The following is a 23,897-nucleotide window of genomic DNA, read 5'->3' on the forward strand; positions in this document are numbered from 1 at the left end:
ATGTTTTGTGATAATCACCATTATGCAACAAATGCTGTTAATTAAGGGTAACCTGTAATGAATGCAGAATATTCCTTAGGTTAATTTTTTAATACTTGTAAAGTGCTGTCCATTTTGACAGGAAGAAATCTGTTATAAGTGATTGTGCATTTACATAAATTATGTGAATACAAATGTTGAATGAGTTTGTTGTTGATACAACTTTTGCATTTTTTTTCAGTACGAAATACGAATTAAAATCCTTTTAAGCCAAGTGTTTGTTGACAGCAATTTTTCTTTCAAAAACAGACAGTCTCACCCACACAAAATTGTATGAAAAATTAAATCTAATCTAAAACAATATTTTTTTAATATTCTTAAAATTAGAAATTTTAGTGGTGTATTAGTCTTAAAAATAGCACAACTATCTTATTGAACGTGCACAAATTTGGGCTTTATAGCTCTTTCTTGTTTCTAGTAAAATCTTGCTTAAAATTAGTTAACATTTACTTGCCTAGCCAGAAGAAGATCGGTTTTCTTAAATTAAGACTTATAGTCTACTCCACAGTGTATTTTATAAGACAATTTATCTTCAATAGCAGAAAAACAAGACACATTTTCTTGAAATAAGATTTTTTTACTTTCTTAGATTTCAGTTTTTGCAGTGCATAAAACAAACAAAACAAAGCAAAGCTCAGTACACTGCAAGGGAAACGTATTGTAAAGATCAGTATCTGTATAACAAGACTCAACAAGCTGGATGCATGATAAGGTGAACCCCTAAAAAAGGAAAACGGACTAATATGAGCATAAATGCCATTCAAATTCCAGTGTCTTTTTTTGGGAGAGCTTTACAGATGCTTGAAATGTTGCCTTCATTTGATATGTGGATATCAAATATCACCCCCAAATTTTTAACTGACAATGGACTCTCTTCAAAAGACTATTATGACTCTTTATAACGGTCATCATAATTTTAAATCCTTGAAAGTTTTTAATATAATTTTTTTTTAACATATGAACATTTATATGGATTTATAAATGTGTTATATAATTTCTACGTCAAATTACAAAGAACAAATTGCCACTTATGCAATGTGTTTCTAATGCAGCGTCTATGGGGCTGAGAGTTCATTTGACTTTATTCTCTCCTCTAACTGCCGTCATCAGTCTTAATTTTTTTTTCTTTTTCTAGAAGTCTTGATAACACCATCGTAAATATGATTGTAAATAAGTATTTCTTGTACTTTCTGATTCACTGCGCTCTTAAGTTTACCTAACAATAACACCTTCTACTACTGAGAAACCCAGAAAAGGCTCTATGAGGACATTAATCAAGAGTTAAGCCTGTTTCACACCGCAAGTGTGAGCAGAGTTTGAGCAGTGCATGTTTGTTTCAGCGTAAATTTTAACAGATTAGAGCTTTCATACTGCACGCAGAAGCAGTGTGTCAGCGCGAGGCTCAATTAAAATAACAGTGCATTGATAATGACCAAAAACACATTGAATGATAATAAAAAGTAGCAATATTACCCAAGTAAAGCATCAATAATATCCACTGATTTTCATATATTCAATCAAATCAATTTAAACGATTAAAAATGACCCAAACTACAAGACCAAATTTAAAACAATTTTAGTATTAGTTTTGCTTAAGTTGCACACTAGTTTGATCATGTACAAATATCATTATTACTATATTGTGTAAATATTATTATAACTATAGGCCTACATAGTGAAAATTAAAAACAAAAAGACATTATATCACAAGTGATTGTCTTCTGACCGAGTGCACTTGCAAAACAATGAATGACACTCCTTAGAGCATGAGAAGCATACAGTTCTTTAGGATCTAAATAATTTGTAAAATAAATAAATGCAGGTTAGGAAACAGCATAGGGGGAAGTTGCCGCAGGCCTTGGTGCAGATGAAAAGTTAAAAAAAAGTGTATTTATAGATTGATAGTTAACTAGATAGAATAGACAGAGATTGATTGATCTGTGCAGCAGCTGCGCACTGCAGACGCAGTCGGTGTGAAAAGCAAATTCCTGCGCACTGCTTCTGCTCTCTATACGTGCTGTGCATGTGCTGCTCACGCTCTGCTTGCGATTGCAGTGTGAAACAGGCGTTAGGCAGTATTCTAAGTTTTTGTGCAAGAGATTTTTGGTCCAATTAGCAAGACCTCTGAGAAGGTTTTTATTCTGAATTTAGTCTTAAAGATATTGGTTATCCAAGAAAATTATAAGTCATCCAAGTCTAAACAGCCTAACTAGTGGACTCCAAATGCAAAATAACATGACAGGGATTGTTATTGCAAGTTGTTTAAGGCTCAGATATGAAACTTATTTACTATGGAGATATAAAAAAACAGCTAAAGTGAAATCTCTGCCTGCATAAATGTTAGTAGTTATAGAAAGAGTTTTCCAGTAAGTGAGGATTTTATTTGCAAATGTTTTATGCAATATTTTAATATCTAATGGCAGGTATAGCTGAAGTGCTTAAAATATTTTTTGTGAACTGAAACTGTATCCTCGAGTTAAATTTAATCATACATTTAGATCATTTTGCATGTTATGGTTTACACGCAATGAAAATTTTGATAAGTATCAGTCTGATTTATATCAGCAAGCCACCTGCGGGGTGTTTTGTGCAAATTATACACATTGTGATTACTTTTTTTGCAAATGGGCAATTAGTTTAAATAAAACATCATGTTTCAAACAAGAAAATAAAAATTTGTAAATATGAGAGAAAAATTAGTCAGGAATTTACCAAAGTGCTTGAGCAAAAGCTGTAAGCAACAATTCAATCAAGCTACAGCAATGTTATGCTGCACTGATTAAATCACTGTGTTCAATAACTGCCGGTGAACACTGGTGCATTTACATTCCCTCAGCGTTTCCCTTTCTATTAAGAGCCAGAGAGGTTCAAAAGTGATAACATTCAAATGAGACACCGCCAGAACAGCTGTGTGAGGAATGGCAACTAAGTTTACTTTAGAACAAATGCTCAGCTCTGTGGAACAGTCCAGCATATGTTGTGGTTTGGTTGCCAGTACATCTAGATTAAGTTAAGTGGACTATTTACCCAAAAATGTTAATGCAGCAATTATTTACCCACCCTCACTCAGACTTTATTCTGTTGAACATAAAAAAAAAAAAACATATTTTGAAGAATGTTTATGCTGCTTTTTTGTCAATGAAGTACCAAATGTTGTTTACACATGTTGTTTCTATAAATTCATGCATGACACAAATTTATGCATGAAACATAACCAAGACCCTGTATACACCTGGTATTAAGATGCATTTTGGTCAATCTGAGTGTCAATCAGGTGTCTTTTGTCTACTTTTGACAGCTATACTGATGGTTTATAGGCAGGAGGTTTTTCATACTATTTTTGATACTTTTTAATACTTTTTAAAAATACTTTTTTGATACTTTTTAGATACTAAAATATATCCAGATGCGCCGTGACCTGTTTATACAGTCTATTATCTAGATAATACATTTACAAACTGAAAATGATACATCCACAACACAATTCACATTTAAAAAATCCAATTTGTAAGTTCAAAACACAAATAAGAAATCCAATTCATTTAAAAAAAGATAAAAAAATACACATCAAATTTGTAAATATAAAAAACTATTTAAAAATATGCAAATTCAATTCATAAATTCAAAACACGATTAAAAAAATCAAATCCAATTCATTAATTTAAAAAAAGATTTAAAAAAATACACAATCAAATTTGTAAATATAAAAAACTACAAATCAAATTTATAACTCTAAACACTATTTAAAAAAATGCTAATTTAATTTGTAAATTCAAATCACAATTCATAAATACACAAATCTAATTCATTTGGTAAAATATTTTGATTTTTACTTGTGATATCATGAATTTTGTTTACAGATTGGATTTTGTAAATGTGAATTGTGCTGTGCATGTATGAATTTTATCTTGCAAATGTATTATTTTTTAGACTGATCTGGCTCCATAGTTATACAGTCTAAAGCTGCCTTTGGCCATGACATGTTCACACTTAAATGGTTATAAAGAAACATGTTTATTATATATATGGTATTATATGCAGCATCTTAAATTTATTTTATTAGGTAAGGCGAGATAGTCTTCATGTTCATACTTAGAGGGGAAATGTGCTTAATGCATTATAAAGCTTGAAGCATTAGAATCAGATCACTATGACAAGGAATTGGTACTTTGTAAAATCCTGATTGAAGCATCCCTAATATTATGTACTGTCATCGTGGCAAACACCAAAAATTATATAAAAAATTACTTATTTAAACTATTGTTTAAAATATGTTTAAAAAAATCACTGGAGTGCTAATAATTTTAGCTTCAGTTATAGCTTCAAATCACTTTCAAACTAAAATTAGGGCTTTCATTTACAATGTTTCAGCAACACACCTGATTTAAAAAATGGCCTAAATATTAATGATGCTACATTTGATGTTGCTTCTTGAACCAGCTTGTGCCATCAGCGGTGGTCTTTTCAGTATAGACCAGTGGTTCCCAAAGTGGGGGTCGTGGGACAATGAGAGGGGGTCACTTGGTGATTTCCAAAAATCTAATTCATTTTATTAAACTATTAGAATTACCATATTTTATCCATAACCAACAGAGGAAGAGATGTGGGTAATAGTAACATTACAAAAACAACATGCAAATAAAATCAGTGATTTTTTTTATTTTGCGCCTTTCGATTTTTTAGCGACTCCTTGGGTGATAATGTTATAGTAAAGACAAAGCAATAGCGTCAGATGCAAACTGATTTTATGGCACGCTGTTAAACTTTCTGACACCTTTAAAGCTCTCACATACATTAAAAATAAGTACAGGCTACAGCTGAACATAGAGGATGTCCTAAAGGTGTTCTCCAAAATTAATAAAAAAATAGGGCTATTGTGTGCTTCATTTTTGTGCAAGGTTTATACATATTTATAACCACCTAAAAGGATATTGGGGGTCGTGAGTCACTGGCATTGTTGGGGGTCATGGGTTAAAACGTTTGTGAACCTCTGGTAAAGACTACAATTACTGATTTTTCGATCAGCAATCGAGAGTGATACAGTATGTTAGGCTTATATTCATATTACTCAAATTTGAGACTTGTATTAACTTTGTGTAATTAGAGAAGGAGCTTTTAAAGTTAATTTTAGACACTAAAATGTTGAAAGTTCATCACCGCGTCTCAGTAAAAAGCTGATGTTTATCTAAAGCTTTCATAGAGCAAATTTGTTTTCATTTGAAATCTGTGTTCATTTAAACGAGACGCATCGAATATAAAGTATAAGTGCTCTGCGTTCTTTGCTTTTTAAAAAACAGCAGGCGTCGCTTTGACTACAGCGGCTCCCTAAAATTAAGCCCCAATCAAGTCGGATTAGCTGAAAACGAAATGCTGTTACCCCTCTCATTTGCCCTGTGCTCGCTCCATGCATGCTTAATACTGTGGAGTGTTTGAAGTGCGTGTGTGTATTTGCATGTGTGTGCTTAGAGGTAGAAGGTTGTTCAAGGCTCACTGACAGGGCACACCAGTCTCCTCCCAAGCCGCCACCACCACCACCTACAGCCCCCCTTGCCAATGAATGGATAAAGCATGAATCATACTTAGAGAGAACATTTTCTCCTTTCGGTTTTCTTGAAGCTGTAAAAATAGCCCAAATTGATTTGTGAATCATCGGAGTGTGCCTGGCTGAGTGTTTTTTTTTTCCTGTAATGGGGCAATTGCTGAGACATTACACAGTTGGCATTGCTCTGCATGTGACCAGAGGATGGCGTCATGAAGCAACAGGAGGTTATAGACCCCTGACCATCCAGAGATACACGTGTGTACATGTGGTGGAAAATATCTTTGAGTGGTTTCGTGCTTGTGTACAGAATCTCTCTCTGGTGCACATAACTGTTAATATAAGAGAAATCTGCATACAACACGCTCATCTAAATATGCAAGTTCAATCATTATTTACTTACCCTAGTGTTGTTCTAATTTTACATACTTTCTTGCTTTTTTGTCCACCCCCCACCAGAATTTTTTTCCAACACATTTCTAAACATAATAGTTTTAATAACTCATCTCTAATAACTGATTTCTTTTATCTTTGCCACGATGACAGTAATTAATATTTGACTAGATGTTTTTCAAGGCACTTCTATACAGCTTAAAGTGACATTTAAAGGCTTAACTAGGTTAATTAGGTTAACTAGGCAGGTTAGGGTAATTAGGCAAGTTATTGTATAACAATGGTTTGTTCTGTAGACTATAAAAAATATATAGCTTAAAGGGGCTAATCATTTTGTCCCTAAAATGTTTTTTTTTTTTTTTTTTAAATAAAAAACTGCTTTTATTCTTCAACTGTACTGATTCTGATTTGTTGGCTGTCTTGTTCGCACAAGCTTTTTCAACTCTGCCCACAAATTTTCTATCAGATTGAGATCAGGGCTTTGTGATGGCCACTCCAAAACATTCACTCTGTTGTCCTTAAAGCACATTTTAAATAATTTGGCTGTATGCTTAGAGTCATGGTCAGTTTGGAAGACCTATTTGTGGCCAAGTTTTAAATTACTGGCTGATGTCTTGAGATGTTGCTTCAGTATATGTACATAATGTTCTTTCTTCATGATGCCATCTATGCTGTGAAGTATTCTTCACAGTAAGCGTTTTCCTATTGTAGTTTAGCAAACTGTAATCAGCTTTTTTGTTGATTCAACAAAAGGTAGTCACAAAAGGAAGCAGTGTGTTTGAGGTTTTCCTTAAATACTATTCTACAGTTGTGCCTCCAATCAACTCAAATGTTGTCAATTAGCCAATCAAAAACATCCAAACCCTGACACCATCATCTGAGCTTTTTATTCATATTAATATTTTTTTTATTAATATTATTGAGGCATAATATTCTTATTGTATGTAAACTTGACTTTCAAGAAAATTTATAAAAATTTCTCAAAAAATATCTCTCCTATTATTCTGCTATTAAGCATACAAGAAACAAATTTGATAATCCTAACTTACCTAAAAGAGAAAAAGTGTACTTACATTAACATCTGACTTTTTTTTAAATGGTTTTGTGCCTTTTTATACCTTGTATGTAAACTTCTGGCATATATATATATATATATATATATATATATATATATATATATATATATATATATATATATATATATATATATATATATATATAAATTCATTTGTAATAACTGAATTATTTTATATTTGCCATGATGACAGTATATATACATACATATATATATATATATATATATATATATATATATATATGTATGTATGTGTGTGTATGTGTGTGTGCGTGTGTGCATGCGTGCGTGCGTGCGTGTGTGTGTGTGTGTGTGTGTGTGTACATTAATTAGCATTCATTCAAATGCACCAGAATTATCCAGAAGGCTAATTTTTATCCATTATCCCTGGAAGGATATTAAAATTGTCACCCTAAAAAACAATACAAAAATTATACAATCAATCAAGCATAGTTAAGAAGCTCAAAATAGACATAGTTAAGTAGATCTTAATAAAAAAATGTATATGAACAAAATTGTTTATTTATTAATACATTTTATTAATCTAAAGTAACATTTTGTGGAGTTAAACATTTCCATGGATGTTCAAAGTTCAATGCTAGTTAAGAGCATTTATTTTTAATAATGTATAGGGTTTTTCATACTTGAAATTGTTAATGCTAAAGTTTACTAAAACCCTAGATAAACAGAATCCTGGGTTATCTGCAATCTCATGTTTTACACTTTTCATACTATTCCTGTGGTTAACTGTTTACTCTGGGTATTCTTTGACAGAGGTTTCACACACTTTCACAAAGCCCAACTTAAAATTCGAATTAGCATATTACTATTATTATTTTTATTTATTTGGTGTCACTTTCAGTGTTTGGACGAATAGCAGGAAACCTTTTTATACAGCCTTTCCCACATTTCCCCATTCATTCATTCATTTTCCTTCGGCTTAGTCCCTTTGTTCATCAGGGGTTGCCACAGTGGAATGAACTGCCAACTTATCCAGCATATGTTTTACACATCGGACGCTCTTCCAGCTGCAACCCAGTACTGGAAAGTATCCATACACTTTCACATGCACACACATACTTTATGGCCAATTTAGTTAATTCATCTATAGCGGATGTCTCTGGACTGTGAGGGAAACCAGAGCACTCGGAGGAAACCCATGTGAACATGAGGAGAACAGCGACCTTCTTGCTGAGTGGACAGTGCTAACCCCTGAGCGAGACATTGTGTTGCCCATCACATCTCCCCAGTTATTTAAAAAAAAATTTGCCTCAAAGGACTTTAGTTGTTTTACACCTCATAAAACGCACAATGACATTAAAAACAAAGACAAATGTACAAGTGTATGAAAGTGGTCAGCAAAGTATGGCATCTTTTCATCTCCTCATCACAGTTTACACACTTACAATCTTTTAACACATTTCTTAATATTCTCTTACGTGCTGCTATTACTGAAATGACATGAGCCTTGCTGCTCAATATCTGATTGGCTGTCTTTTCCTAAAGCATCCAGCAGAAAAACTCTGTTTTAAACTGAATGCAGAGTTAACACCCCAAATGCAGTACTAAACGTACTCCATTTTTTGTTTATTTTTTATAACCCCAGATAAAATGCGGTGCTAACACCACTTGTGATGATTACCTGAGGTTAAGCACAGTGTGAAAAGCCTTTATGTGTTTTATGCCATAATTACTATGATTACAAGATTCCAACTAGTATAAAGTGTTTACATCCTCATAGAAACTCTACATGTAAACACTTGATTGGATTGAAAACCAAAACAGAGAGCTACTGCATGCACAAGTACAGAGAAATAATGTAACATAGACTTAAGTAAGAGGCTGTAATGATGTATGACATGTAAAACTCACATCTTGTAAATACTTGAATGTTTAGTCTGCTCTTTAAAACAAAGAAAATAAGCAATTGAAAGAGAATCTCTGTATGTTTCTCTGTATGAATCTCTGTATGTTTGTGCAATTATGGTAACAGAACAAATCTGATGCTTATGAAATAAACATGCCACATCACCCTGATCACATAGCTTGAATGATTTCATTTAGATTAAAAAGAATGAAATTAGGTCAATATAAATGCTAAAATTCAGCTTCGGTTTGAAAATCAAATGCATTTGCTGAAGCAACCATGAATTTTACCTTGCTTGTAAATGCTATGTTGTTTAAACTTGTTTCACAGAATTTGTAGTTTTATCCCTACTGGAACAAAAATCCTGTAAACATTTAGTCGTAATACACAAAATGTCTAAGTACATTGCAAATATTGTAAATCATGTCGCTGTATTGTATATGTTGTATTTTGTAAAACAGAAATATTGTAGAACACTGATCCCAAAGGTTTTGTATTAGTCTAAACCAAAACTCAAACTTTTCTCAAACTTTTTTTTACCTTTTTAACTTTTTTTACCAAGTACCACCTCAGAAAAAAAAATGCCTCTTCAAGTACCACTATAATGACCAGTATTGAAATAAAGCGTAGTTGGTCAAATTAAGCAGCTACAGCACTCCACGGTTCGAAAACGAGGCAAAGTCATATTTATTCAATGAAATTATATTCCATACAAAATATGAAGCTGAACAATCAGTTTTTATCACTTGACTCGCGGTGCGGCATTCTGAAAAGATAAGATGTTTTCAACTGGGGGCTGGAATACGCAAGCACTTCGTGCTGCAGTTCTTACACATTTTGCTAGCCTGTGGGTTAAATTTTGGCACTCAAGTGACCGAGATGATGAAAATAAAAGATTTTTCATAATAAATGATTGTTCAGACTCAGATTATAAATAAAACTGAAATAATTAATGATTTTTTTTGTGCGGTCTGGAACCAGTTGATCTATTGACCGGTGCCAGTCCGTGTTGGGGAACACTGCTTTAGCCCGTACAGTATCTGCTCTGCAAGCACCATGCACCCCTTTCTCTAGTTCTGTGCCAATTGAATAGATTTTTAGCAGCTGATGACGTGATGCACTAAAGTAAACATTCTAAGCACAGCGCTTTGATCATAGGCTTTAGAGAACAGCCAATACTAATCACATTGGTGTTATCGTACGCATCAAATGATTAAAATTTTATTAATTTTTTGTTCTGTTACTCAGTGTTTCCTCCGCGAACCACTAGAAATAAGCCCGCGTACCACTAGTGCTACACGTACCAAATTTTGAGAACCACTGGTCTAAACCAAATTGAGGTATGCAAACATACCCATATGAAATGCTAAATCATTTAAAATGCTAAATAATTTGAAATGCTAAATTGTGGTATGCAAACTGACCCAAATGAAATGCTAAATAATTAAAAATGCTAAATAATTTTTGTAACACAAATATTGTAAAACACTGACGTCAAAATTGGTGTCAGTTCAAACCAAATTGGGATATGCAAACAGAAATCCAAAATCATTTGAAACTCTAAATTGAGGTATGCAAACAGACCCATATGAAATGCTGAAACATTTGAAATGTTAAATAATTAGCATTTTGGGTTTCCTGTTCCTAGCATTTGCACACATCTAAATGCAAGACCAAAAATATTACATGAGTCTAAATTAAGAGCATTTGTTGTTTTTGATGCTGACCTTAGCAGTCTGTTGGCTTGTTTTAGATTAGGTATTGGACACTTAACAGTTGGTCTGACAAGTAAACCAGCTGTACAGTAGATCTACTTGTTGAGCTGCAGAATTGACTAGGTTCATTTCATCTGTTGTTGAGGGGTATTCATTTGTTGTCAAATGTACCAATTTAGCACTGGGGTAGCACAGAGGGTCTTACTGTATGTCTCAAAATGTCGCCAAAATTGGTGTCCGTCCAAACCAAGCTGGGGTATGCAAACAGACACATATGACCTTGCTCTTAACCTGCCGCCCATGTTAGTAGTGTCTTCTTTCCTTAGAAAAAGGAAGTTCCTCCCTCTTATCATCAGGAAGTAGGAGAGACAACTAAGTAAAAGAGAGGCTTATGACTTAAATCTCTCTGAATCTCCATTGAGAGTTTAAGCATGTAAGTCAAAGCTGAGTGTGTTGGGCTGAGATAGGGGTTAGACCCCTTTACAGTCACATCACATATAACAGCATGGATTCCCAGAGTGCGATAAGCTGAGCTGCATTGAAAGTCTGCTTAAATGAACTTGCATAAGTGGTTATAAATTTAAAGGTGCCATAGCATGGAAAACTACATATACCTAGGCTTAGTTGACTAATAAGGGTTCAGTAAATGGAAATGACACACTGTTTCATTCTTGTGTAAATCTTGTTTGAGCAAAAGACCACCGAAAAAACGGCAAATCAGGACATAACACCAACAGTGACATTTGAGTTGGGATTATAACTATGTGGGTTACACCAATATCCCTTTAAGGATATTTTATGGTCTTTGTCTTTGGTCCCACTATAGAATTGTGGATAAGAAGTCTCATTCCAGGCTTATTGGAAATACATTCCTTAACCTACATGTTTTAGTTTAACTTTGTTTTTTATTGAAATGTATTAGTCTGAGAGCCACAGCATCAGATACATAGAATCATTAGACATTAACTGCTCCAATGTAGCTGCAGAACACAATATGCTCACATTTTCTTTTTCTCTGAATAAAGTAATACAGTTACATATTCTTGCATTAAGGGAAAAAACACAAAACAAATAAAAGAATGTATATAATAATTATCAGATAGAAATAAATAACATTATAAATAAAAGTAACACATATTAGGCCAAACAACAATACAGAAAATATATAAATAAAAATATGCAAAGGGCACAGCAATAGAAAATAAATGAATAAAAAGAATAATAATATGGAAAAACACTCTCCATTCATAACTAAGAATAGTTCAGCTGTATACTTGCATACATATACACATATTTATTTATATATTTATTATATTTAATTTTAAAGTGTAAGAGGAAGGGTTGCCAAATAATGTCAAATTTTTCAGTATTATGGATCATGCATCCAATGGACGTAACTGGGTGTGGAGGGATTGTTCCAATTCAGTGTTATAAGTCTTTTACAAATATTAAACAAAAGGGAAGTGTATTTGATTATGTAGATGATAAGGAAACATTTAGGGTTAAGTCCAAATAATGCTACTAGGGGTCAAGGCTCGATATCTAAAAGAAAGCATTCAGAAATTGATTTAAAAATGTATGCCCATGTAGCGCTGGACAAAGCCAGAAAGTACTGTGTTTGAATTTAAAATTACAACTCTGTCGTTAGAAAGTACGTTCTATACAGCATGAATGTGAGCAGTATGAATGGAGTTTGGATGTACTACATCCGCCATTTAGTCAACATCATGTGACCTAACTGCATCATTTGCGTCACTTCACTCACATTTATGAATTCTCTCGTGGGGCATAATGGGATAGCACAGCGTGCATGGGATGCGCACTCATGCGATTTCGGACACAGCGGAAGACTATGTTTTGTTGTTGTATGTTTGGAATGGCAAATTCACCAAAGAGCGCCATCTATATTTTTGTAAATCTAAAAGACATATCTTAGTAAGCATTTTGTTCAGATACATGGCCTTCTGGTACAATATATGTCCATTAGAGGACGGGGCTTGTTATAGGTTTTTTGCAATCATGTGGTGATGCATGAAATTTAGATGGAGGGCAGGAAGTAAAAAAACTGAAGGGGAGACATAAAGCAAAGTCTGTATTTTTGTAATTTATACTATAATTATAAAGGAAACATATATAGAAAATAAGCACATATGTTGGGCATGATCATGAAGGGCGCCAAGTTTTCTACTGAACTAAAATATTTGCCTGTCTTCTAGGTGGTAGATGCTGTATAAGCTATTGTAACATGAATAAATACTATACTATAGTGTTTGAAAGAATGCTATAGATAAGTACTTGAATTAAACTGTCATAGTGATTATACTGTAGTAATAAATAAATTATTCAATAGGCTTCAGTTTTCTACGCTATAATTATACACCATCATGATGCACCACAGTTTACACTAACGTCACAGTATTTACTATGCTACAGTATTTGGTAGCAATCATAAACAAAGAGTTGTACACATAATACATTTTACTATGTGCTTTAAAACTATGTGCTTGTTTATTATAAATTACTATAGTTTTTTTCCCTGATTTCTTCCAGACATCACAAACACAACAGATGAAAGCATACAAAAGTGGAATAAACCATCAATATCCAGCATATGTTTTACACAGCAGATGCCTTTCCAGCTGCAACCCTGTGCTGGGAAACACACAAACACTCTCACATTCACACACACACACACTCATACATTACAGCCAATTTAGTTCATCCAATTTACCTATAGAGCATGTCTTTGAACTGTTGGGAAAATCAGAGCACCCAGAGGAAACCCATACCAACACGGGAAGAACATGCAAACTTCACACAGAAATGCCAACTGGTCCAGCAAGGACTCGAACCAGCGACCTTCTTGAGGCGACAGTGTTGTCCACCAAACCACTGTGCCACCAAATTCTATAGAAAAAAGGAAACGTTAAAGTTTTTATTTTTTGCTTAATAATGAGAAGTTATGATTAGCATATCATACAGGGGACACCTACTAACTTTAATTTTGTATAAGTTCCATTGTTAAATCTCAAGTCTCTGTGGGGTCCAGGAAGTTGACAGATGTAGCTATGAATTATTTCTAACTGCCAGAGAGAAAGCAGACTTCAGATATCTCATGAAGGAGGAGTCAGATTATTAAGGCATACAGTACGCAAGTTTGGTTAGCATGAAGTTAAGTCAAGTTCTTTACTCACGGATATACTGTTCAGCTGTATGTTTTAATATGTTGAAAAATTTTTACTGCGTCTTCAATAACAAAATGGGTTAAAAAAAAAAAAGAATGTAAAAGATTTTAAAAAAGATTTATCTCTGTGGTTTTATATCTTACAGTTTAAAACTTCAAATTACAAATGAGTATAAATGTAGTAAATATAAATATAGTCAAATATAAATAATAATACAAATAAATAAATATAGTCAAATATAAATAATAATGACTATAAATTCCCAATTGGAAGAAAGAAAATTGCAAAACATAAACAAATTGTGGATGAAAAAGTGATAAGATAAATTCTTCAAATAAAAAAAAAGGTTTTCATAAATACAAGAGATAACAAAGACAGTACATGACATTATAATAAACTATTTTTGTTCCTCTCCTGCAGGTATAAGGGCTTCATAAAAGACTGTCCAAGTGGTCAGCTTGATGCTGCAGGCTTCCAGAAGATCTACAAGCAGTTCTTCCCCTTCGGTGACCCCACCAAGTTCGCCTCATTCGTCTTCAATGTTTTTGATGAGAACAAGGTAAAGTGCAACTTTGTTATGGTTTTATACAAAAGATTTTCTTTAGGGTTGGAGACATTCTGTCTGTCTCATTTGATTTAATTGTTTATTTCTCTCTCTCCCCCCTCTCTCTCACTCTCTTTCTTCTTTTGTTGTTGATTAGTAGATTGTCTTGGTGATGGAAGCCCTAATAATATAACATAAACTACACAATTGACTAAACAAATTTTTAAAAGAGAGTCCTTGTTTATATTTGATTAGATTTTTTTTTACTTTTCCATGACACATGAAACTAAACTAGACACATGACTTAGACTATCTACAACTTTCTTATACTCTATGAGGCTTCGCACCAAAGTGGTATTGTCTCCCTGTTTGAAGTAAACAAGCTAGACGTGACACTCTTTAATTCAACAGACAGTCATTTAAAATTTAGTGATCCAAACTTACTAATGGGAACACAACTTCAACAAACTGTTGAATCGTCTTTTGGGAGGTGGTGGAAAGTATTTCATCATTGACAGGAACACTGATTTAACTTTAGGCTGTTTATGTTTAAAACACTCACGTTTAAAGGTTCAAGAAACCCTCAAGTACTTTTTTTTAAAGATTTTAACGGCAGTGTTGAGCATCAGTTAAGACAATGTTAGCACCTGTTAGCTTTAATTGTGGATAAACCTGGATAATTTTGAGCTTTTGTCAGCTAATTTCATCTTCTGGGTATAAAATCATCCATAGATGATGTGTCTGTTTCTCATTATTACTCATAGTGAGTTTTCTTATCCTATGAGAAGACCCTGCTTCTTAATTATTCATGGGAGCACGTGCTTTCTTGTGACAGACCGGCCAAGCTGTGTGAGTGCAGCCGCCCACGGCACACAGTATTTAGTCATTCATAAAGGGTTGTATGTGTTTGTTTTCATGATCCACTGGGTTTGTTTCATGGCTTTCCACGCGATGCTGTCAGGGCCACTGATATAGCCAACCTGTTTGTGTACAGCAAGCATTTTTGTCGGGAGAGCTGTACGAGAGTTGGAGAATGCCGGACTTCGTCTTTTATCGGTTGAGTTCATTACCATTCAGCCATGTTGCCTATATTCATGCAACTGTGTTCACCTATGTTTAAATACAGATTGCTGGCAGGGTTAATGGTTTAAATAGCAAGGACCTGCTGTACTGCTATCCACTGTGTCTGCATTTAGACTCAGGGATTCAGGAGAGAAGTCCTCCTCATTCAGTGTTTATATGAACATAATTATCTTTATAAGAATATAACAAATTGTGGTTGTGTGTAGACTATATTATATAAAATTAAGAATAACCTATCATATATGTTGCAGAGCTTTAAATTGCTTATTTCTTTGCATTTTACCTTTGTAAACTACAAAATCATGGGTCTACTTACATTTTGTGTCTGTTTTTGTCTTGAGCTGGTGAGCCAACTGACAGTTGTTCACTTCGCTCCCCTCTTTTTCCCCTGCTCTGCCGGCCATGCCCACTCTTCCCTCTGCTCACAGGCTCCACGCCCATCTTGGAGCGTTTTTGGAAAAAAAAATCAGAGGTAGACTTGAAATGAAGGAGGGTGGTTTCATGAACCCTGAACTAGATTAGGTTGGTTATACAGTATGTATACAGTATGTATAGCCAACACAATCTCAATGCCATTCATAGTTTTTTGATTTAGTGGCTAATTCATATGAATTTGTACAATCTCATTTGTACAATTTAGTTTGATTTGCTCATCCCCAATGACGGTTGGGTTTAGAGGCAGTGTTGGGTGCCATGCCTTCTTTTTAAAATCATACTTTTTTTTAACGACTGAACATGTATGAATTAACCAGTAAACTGACAGAGCGTAAAATAGTTAGAGTGCCATATAATGACGTCTCTCATAAAGGTTCGCAATTTTACAAAGCATACAGTGATTCGAAAACACCTCTTTGTTAACTAGTGCATGAAATGCCATTGGTATACTACTAATTCTGCCTCACTGGAAGTTTTATCTTAATTTTTTTCCTTTTTCTTTTTTACTGTTTTGCCTTATGGAAACACACGAGTAGTTTGAATTAATCACTTTTATTAGCATATTTGCGATTGACAGGTGTTTTATTTACACTTTTGAATTGCATTTCGGGAGCTTGATCTCTGCTTTGGCAACTTTTGCTTTTTAAAATTTACTATGCAGTTTAACAAATGGTTTCTTTTTGTAGCTTGAAACAATATTTTGTAAAAGAAATATAGTATGTAAAAAACAATATGTAAAAATCTGTAATATAGCAGTACTGGCAACTCATTCAATTGGCAACTTAACTGTTTTTGTACCACAATTTATATGACTATCCCATATAATTAAAAAAAAACTACTAACATAGCCATCAAATCTTAAATTTTCAACATCTAAAGTTGTTTGTATCAGAGATCAAGGTTCCATAATGCAATTCAAAAGCATAAATAAACTGAAACCCCCCATGAATTGCAAACTATTGGCAACTGCTAATTAACAGATATTTTTTGCAGTGTATATAAATCATTTATAAGGTTTCCTAGACTGAAGGCAGTTGCCGATGTTAGTAGGAGACAGTGAGAGACTTCAAGTTTTGCAACAGAGCACGTATGTATATGTATGGAAGGTGAAAGGTTAATTATTCCATCTCTCTTGTGAATTGAGACTTGGTTCCCATTATTAATTATTCATTAAATAGCCCCATTGTGTTATCTAAGCAATCTGTAATGTGATTAGGAGCCAGTTAGCCTTGTTAGATAAGACTTGTCTGGCAGTCAAACTACTTTCAGAGATCACACACACATTCAAACAAGCCCCTCTGTTCATTTACAGATTTTGAAGGGTACCGCTGTTGGTAGTGAGATGCATTAGACTTGGCCTTTATTTGCTCTTTGTGGTAATCTCAGATTTATTTCAGTTGGAGGCTCATGAGGATGGTTCTGGAGAGGGCATTTGTCTGCTCTTGCAAAAAGCTTCAGTAATGTCTTGAACACTTTCAGGCCCTCTTTGCACCAGATATTAAAATATGTTTTCAGTAATTCAATCAAGTAGTCAGCTGAGCTACATTACCTTTTTCACAAGGAAAGAGTGTGTCTCTTGTGTTTGAAATTTGTCAAGACCTGGTACCTTAGTTTAATCATGCTGTACATCCACTTTTGTAATGTGACACACAAGTATCAATGAATGCACAAACCTACAGTATGTTACTAGACTTACAGTATCTGCAAGCAGGAAAGCAAGTGAATGAAAAGCATGTGCATAAATTTCACTCTGATCATAAAAATCATGTGTTGGAACATTGCAGCAAAGTATAGTGTGCTGCCATTTGAAAGCAAAGTGGAAGGACTTCACATTTTTGCAAATTTGAAATGTAATATCAATGTGTGATCAATCTAGGCTGCTTCCTGGAGCATACAATCACACCAGTGTGATTAGAACATTCAGCACAACAAGTGATCAGCTGCTAAATTCAAATGCGCTTTTCCACTATGGTTTGCACGGTGCCAGTTGTGCAGTGCACTTGTCATTATTCACAATTTATCATTTAATTCATATATTAGCAAAATAATTTTTGTTTTGTTTTGTTATAATAATACTATAGTAATAATTATATTTTTAGTATAATTGGATGATGTGCTTTATTCACATCATATATACAGTACACTGCTTGTTAAGTTACTAGAGCATTTACTCTATTCTTCAGCCAGTTAAACAACCACTTACTTTCGTATGTTTCAATTTAAAATTTCTCAAAATAGAAAACATTTTGTTGCATTAGTATTTCACACTATTATCGTTCATTGAATTTAGATCCGATGTAGGCCTGGTAAACATGAAAGAGACGTTTAAAAATAGAATCAATACCCAAAATATCATTAGTGAGCTAATATATTGAATAATAATATATTTAAAATCTATTTTAGTCCATACCTACACAATAGCATCACACATTCGCTACCGATTTGTTTAATGAAATACATGTGATTTATATAAATAGTGTAATTTTTGCATCTGTTACTAACAGGGCTAATACAGGTATATCCTTAATGATGAGCCAAACCTGGCTTGATCGCTGTGTGCAGTTTCAATGAAATACTAAACCATTATGACCATGTAACATTTCAGACAGATAATATAAAAAGCAAGTGCAGACAAGAAGATAATGTTTTATGTTGTGGAAAACTAGTCAGACCACAATGAAAAGCATCATTAAAAGTGAGATAAAAGGTGGTATAAATGGCAGTCGTCCAAAACGTAGTGCCTGAAATAGTGGAAGCATTGTAGGGCAGTACCAGTAACTTTTGTTATTGTTCTCTATGACAGACTACATGAGACAGTGAAAGCAAATACACTTCACTAATGTGACTCATTTGGAAGGGTGGCAAGAAGTTCAGTCACCTAGAGTTTGCCTGAGGTGAAAAGGAAATGCAACAATTTGGTTTAATGAGATCTTGTGGTCTGTGTTTGAATGAAATGCATGCTAGATACAGGTCTACAGAAGGGAATTGGAAAGATAAACAGTAAAGGTAGTAGTTTTAGCTTGATTCATGTTCCATCAGCAAACAAGATAATTTAGCATTAGCTATTGTATTCTCAGTTACATGTAAATAATAAAAATAATTGTAAAATTAATTAGATTTTTGTTCAATAATTTGTTTTTGTATTTGTATATTTATTATTTTCTATTATTATTTATATTTATATGTGAGTTAAGTTTTTTCTGTGGTCTTTATTGAAACAGTTAAAATCTGATAAAATATTTACTACTCTGATACCTATATTAGGGCTAAATTGTAGCATCAACACACTGTAAAATCCAAAAGTTAAGGTATCTCAAACCATTTAAGGAAACCGATTGTAACAAACCATTTAAGTTCAAAAACTAATCCTAATGAGTGCTGTAGGCTTAATCCATTTGAGTAAACGAAGAAATTTGAGCACAGTAAACCCCAATAATGAAGAGAACTCAAACCAACTGAGTACTGTAAAACTCAATAAGTTAAGGCAACTCAAACCGTTCGAGGAAACCGATTGCTACAAACTATTTGAGCTAAAGAGCTAATCTATATAATTACTGTGATCTTACTCCATTTAGGTTGAAGTGATGAGGTATTTAATTAACTATTTACCTTCAACGTCGAGTTTAAAACTCTTTTCAAATGAGTAGAATTAACTTTGAGTAAATTTTGAATTAACTACACTCATTTCATTTGATAAAGTTGACTGTTGGGTTTTACAGTCTATCGATATGTGCGAATATGCAGTAGTCACATTGAAGAATCTGAGTTGTGATTATAATTAACCAGGAAATAGTTTAACAGCAATAAAAACTAACCATACTTAAGTGAACATGTGGCTGTGTAAGATTACAAGCTCATTTGAAAGTGCAGTAGGTGATCTGCCAAAATACTGTTAGCGTAATATCTTTGAAAACACAGTCCCTCCCCTGCCATCCAAAGCCACACCTCCTGAAATCCCGATCACACCTTAAAGATGACAGAGACCCACTTGACCATTTTGAAACTTTTACAGTACTTTTATTGCTACAATTCCGAACAAAAACTGTATTAAATCTAGCAAGTTTTCAGTTGTGTAGCAAGCAAAACTTGTCATAATGTGCAAAATTTCATGCATGCAAGGATGGCTGGTCTTACTCTCTCAAGCCCTTTGTCCTAAAGTGTATGCTTAGTGGTTGGCTAGTGGAGTGTATGAATTACACTTATTACTAAGCCATACTTACATGCTATTTCAGATCGAATATTTAATGCAGCATGGTAAACAATATAGGGAGCATGTCAGAGGTTGTCATTAACTATGTTTCCATCCCATGCGCATATGATCATGAAAAAATGGTTGATGGAACCGCCAAGATGCGCATAAATTTTGAAAATGCGCATAAAAACTTTTCATTCGATAGGAAAAGATGCACATAAACTACGATGGAAACACTTTTACCGCACAAACTCCAGCATGCGCATTAAAAAAGGTCATGTGATTTTGTTATAAGAGATCATGTGATGATAAAAAATGTGTGTGAACGGACAAACCAGCAGGCTGAGCACATTATAAAACATCTGAAATCTTGTTTTGGTCATTCTAAAATGCCTTACCGTTTAAGTATTAGTGTTATTATATTATTAATGACCTTCAGAATCAAGAGTGTCTGTTCTCTGTGTCTGACACCTTCAAATGCCACTGCGCGTTCACTTCATGGCAGGATTTGCCTTCTGAGGCAGATGAAGAAAAGATTGATACAGATTTTCCTACTGCAGCAAATTCAGTTTTTACTGTTGATATTTGGCGGCAGTTAATCAGGAAGTGACGATTTTGTTAGCTTTGACTCGTTGGATTGAAAAGCTGCTTCATTCGCACTTCTTTTATGTGATAATCTAGTTTTGCTCATAAAGTTCGCATTTTTTGATGGAAACACAGCTATTGGTTTTGTGTGAATACAAAACCAACTTTAGCTCAGTAAAGTTTTGAAGCTTAGTTCAAGTCTACCTCAGAATTTTTCCTAAAAATGCTCTAAGATGGGTGTGGATCTCTGTGAGCTGAGGGAGGAGTGGGCATGGCCAGCAGGGGGAAAAGAAGGGAGCGAACATCTGTTGTCAGTTGGCTCACAAAATGAGACACAAACCATGAAAAGACCCAAGATTTCATAGTTTACAAAGTTAAAATGCAAAGAAATAAACAGTAAGTAATTTAGTGTCCTTCTACATTTGTTATTCATAATTTCATATACATATAACCACAATTTGTTATATCATCATAAAGATAATCATGTCTATGCTAAATACTATAAATGAGGAGGACTTCTCTCCTGAATCCCGGGGTCTGAATGAAGACACAGTGCATAGCAGTGCAGCAGGTCTCGTGTTGTCTGTTCCAACCATTACCTTTGCCAGTAATCTGGAGGATTTTAAACATAGGCGAACACAGCAGCACTAATGTAGGCGATGTGTCTGAATGGTAACAAACTCAACTGATAAAAGACAAAGTACGACATTCTCCAATTCTCATACAGCTTTCTTGACAAAAATGCTTGCTGCAAACCAACAGCTTTGCTGTATCGGCCCTGACAGAATCGCAGGGAAAGCCACGCAAGAAACCCTGTGGATAACAGAAACAAATACATACAACCCGTGTCATACACAGACACGGTCTTACCCAGTCATTGGGTCTTACAGCTTTGCAGGTCTGCCTTGCCTTTGGAAAGCATTTGCTCTCATGAATAATTAAGAAGCAGGGTCTTCTCATAGGATAAGAAAACTCTACTATAAATAATAATGAGAATCACTCCACTAGCAGATTCGCAGTACATCATTTTTATCCCGACCCAAAAATTATTTTAATCTCGAAAGATAAAATTAGCTGACAAAAGCTCAAAATTATCCAGTTTTCCCCACTATTAAAGCTAACAGGTACTATTAAAGCTTCCCCACTATTAAAGTTAACGTTGTCTTAACTGATGTTCAGCACACACAAATCTGTTACAATTTTTTAACTCCAGGGTGTCGTGAACCTTTAATAAACGGGTCTACAGTGCAGGTTTAGTAATAAAAATTCAAATGTGTTTATAATGTGTTAAAATGTGTTTTTAAACCTTTTAAACCCTTGTTTCTTTACCAGCTAAAATAAATGTATCATATGTTATGCTATAGCACAAAGTCATCTGTGAAAATGCAGGGCAGTGAATGCTTTTTAATAGATTTTTCTCCTTGCTTGTCTAGAATGAGCCCTTGATATAGTCTAGTCGCTGACAAGCATAATTACAGTTTTACATGCTATTTTGTTCTCTGCAGGTCAAGAACAGTTCAGTCTGAGACAATATATTGCAAAAAGAAATAAACTGCTAATCAGTCAGGGTCACTTGTGTGTTAAAGCTTATTAGTAGAACAATGCTTGGTGGGATCATTTTGTTGTCATTGTAAGTGCCTCTTCAGAACTCCCTTATGCCCACCAGCTCCATCTGAAGACGACAGAATACACAGTGCCTAGTCATGAATCATACAGCAGGGTTTGAACAAGCACACTAAAATGTTTTACACTTTGAAGTTTTAAGGAAGGTTTTGTACGTTTTTTAAAGCTACAGTACACAAAACTTCGATCATTAAGTTAACCAAAGCTCAAGAAAAATACATAGCGTTTATTTTTAAGTTAAGTTTCAAAGTGGAATGTCTAGTGAAGGGTGCTAGCAATCGTGTTTTGTTTTCTCAGAAACAGCTTGTGTTGGTTATGTTGATTTATTTATGCATTTTTCTTCAATTGAGCAATAATATAGTCAGTGAATGGCATTACAATCTATTTATTTGATCTGAAAATATCATACCACTACTATATGCAGTTAGTTAACATTTGCTGAAGGATCAATATAATTTTTCTACATAGTAAATGACTTACAGCTTACAGGTCAACCATAGGTGCATGTGCGTGTTGTATGTAAGTGCATAAAAAATCCTTTAATACACTATGTCATGGTCATTTGCCAAGTTATAGCCTACACTGCAAATTTTAGATAGTAGATTTAACTACCCTAGAGTTCAAATTAACACTCCCTTAGTTTATATGGGGACCACTATAAAAGTGTTAAAATAAGATTATGAAAGAGTTAACATTATTAACATTCAGAGAGTGTTAATTAGCAAACTCTTATAGTGTAAAATATTAACACCACAAATTTTCATATGAGCACCACTCAGTGTTATGTGCTCGTAAGTCAAATTTTCAACACTGCACAGAAATAATAATATATCTTGTTTAATATCGGCAACAATTTATTAACTATTTGGTTAATGTTTAAGGAAAACAATTCAAAATAGTCAGAAAACGTATTTTCTTGTTTTTTAACCAAACAGAGCAGTTTTAAGACAGCTTTATTTCTTTACTTTTAGTGTAGCTAGTACAAAACAAAATAAATATGAAAAAATATGCTTTTTTGTGAGATATTTAAAACTAACGCATGTATAACGATGGTTAAAAACTCCTGGAAAAATCCTCCAGGAATATTGCTGCCTAAATTCCCAGATGTAGTAGTCAACACTGTACTAGTGTTAGATACATGTAACTATGTTTGACAAGGAGGCAAATCAGCTTCTAACACTGAGAGGGTCATTTTATCTTTATCTAACTATAGAATTTTAACACTTTACTCTGAATTACCACAACACTTGAAATTAAACACTAATGAATTTACTGTGTAGTAAAAACTAGTTTTGCTTTTTTGCAGTGCAACACTTGACCAATTTTGTATTTTTTTTCAATTGTCCCCTAGTCCCTGCACTGAACCATCAGTCATGCAGACAGAGAGGGCACTTGTGTGAGAGAGAGATCGTTTGTGTGCAAATGGCACAGGCATATCTAATAGCTTTTATAACATATAGCTACCTCTTTGCAAATAATTTGGAGCATATTTGCAAGCTGGTTAATGCCCATCAGTTCTCTGGTGAAGCACATCAGTGTGTCCTTCAGATTATGCAGAGGAATGAAAGCGTTGTCATCTTTCACTGATTTATGATTTCTGCTAAAGTTTATGTGTTCATTTC

General features: G+C 34.0%; 1 protein-coding gene across 2 annotated transcripts in view; it reads left to right on the forward strand.

Annotated features, from left to right (window-relative positions):
• The window catches only part of ncs1b (neuronal calcium sensor 1b), an 87,692-nt gene that overhangs the window by 51,300 nt on the left and 12,495 nt on the right, over positions 1-23,897 (forward strand). For both annotated transcript variants that reach the window (XM_073909460.1, NM_001020514.2), the window contains 1 exon segment: positions 14,234-14,372. In XM_073909460.1, coding sequence (XP_073765561.1) covers positions 14,234-14,372 — 139 coding nt within the window.

This window comes from Danio rerio, chromosome 8 (assembly GCF_049306965.1).
Source record: "Danio rerio strain Tuebingen ecotype United States chromosome 8, GRCz12tu, whole genome shotgun sequence".
In the NCBI taxonomy this organism is placed as follows: domain Eukaryota; kingdom Metazoa; phylum Chordata; class Actinopteri; order Cypriniformes; family Danionidae; genus Danio; species Danio rerio.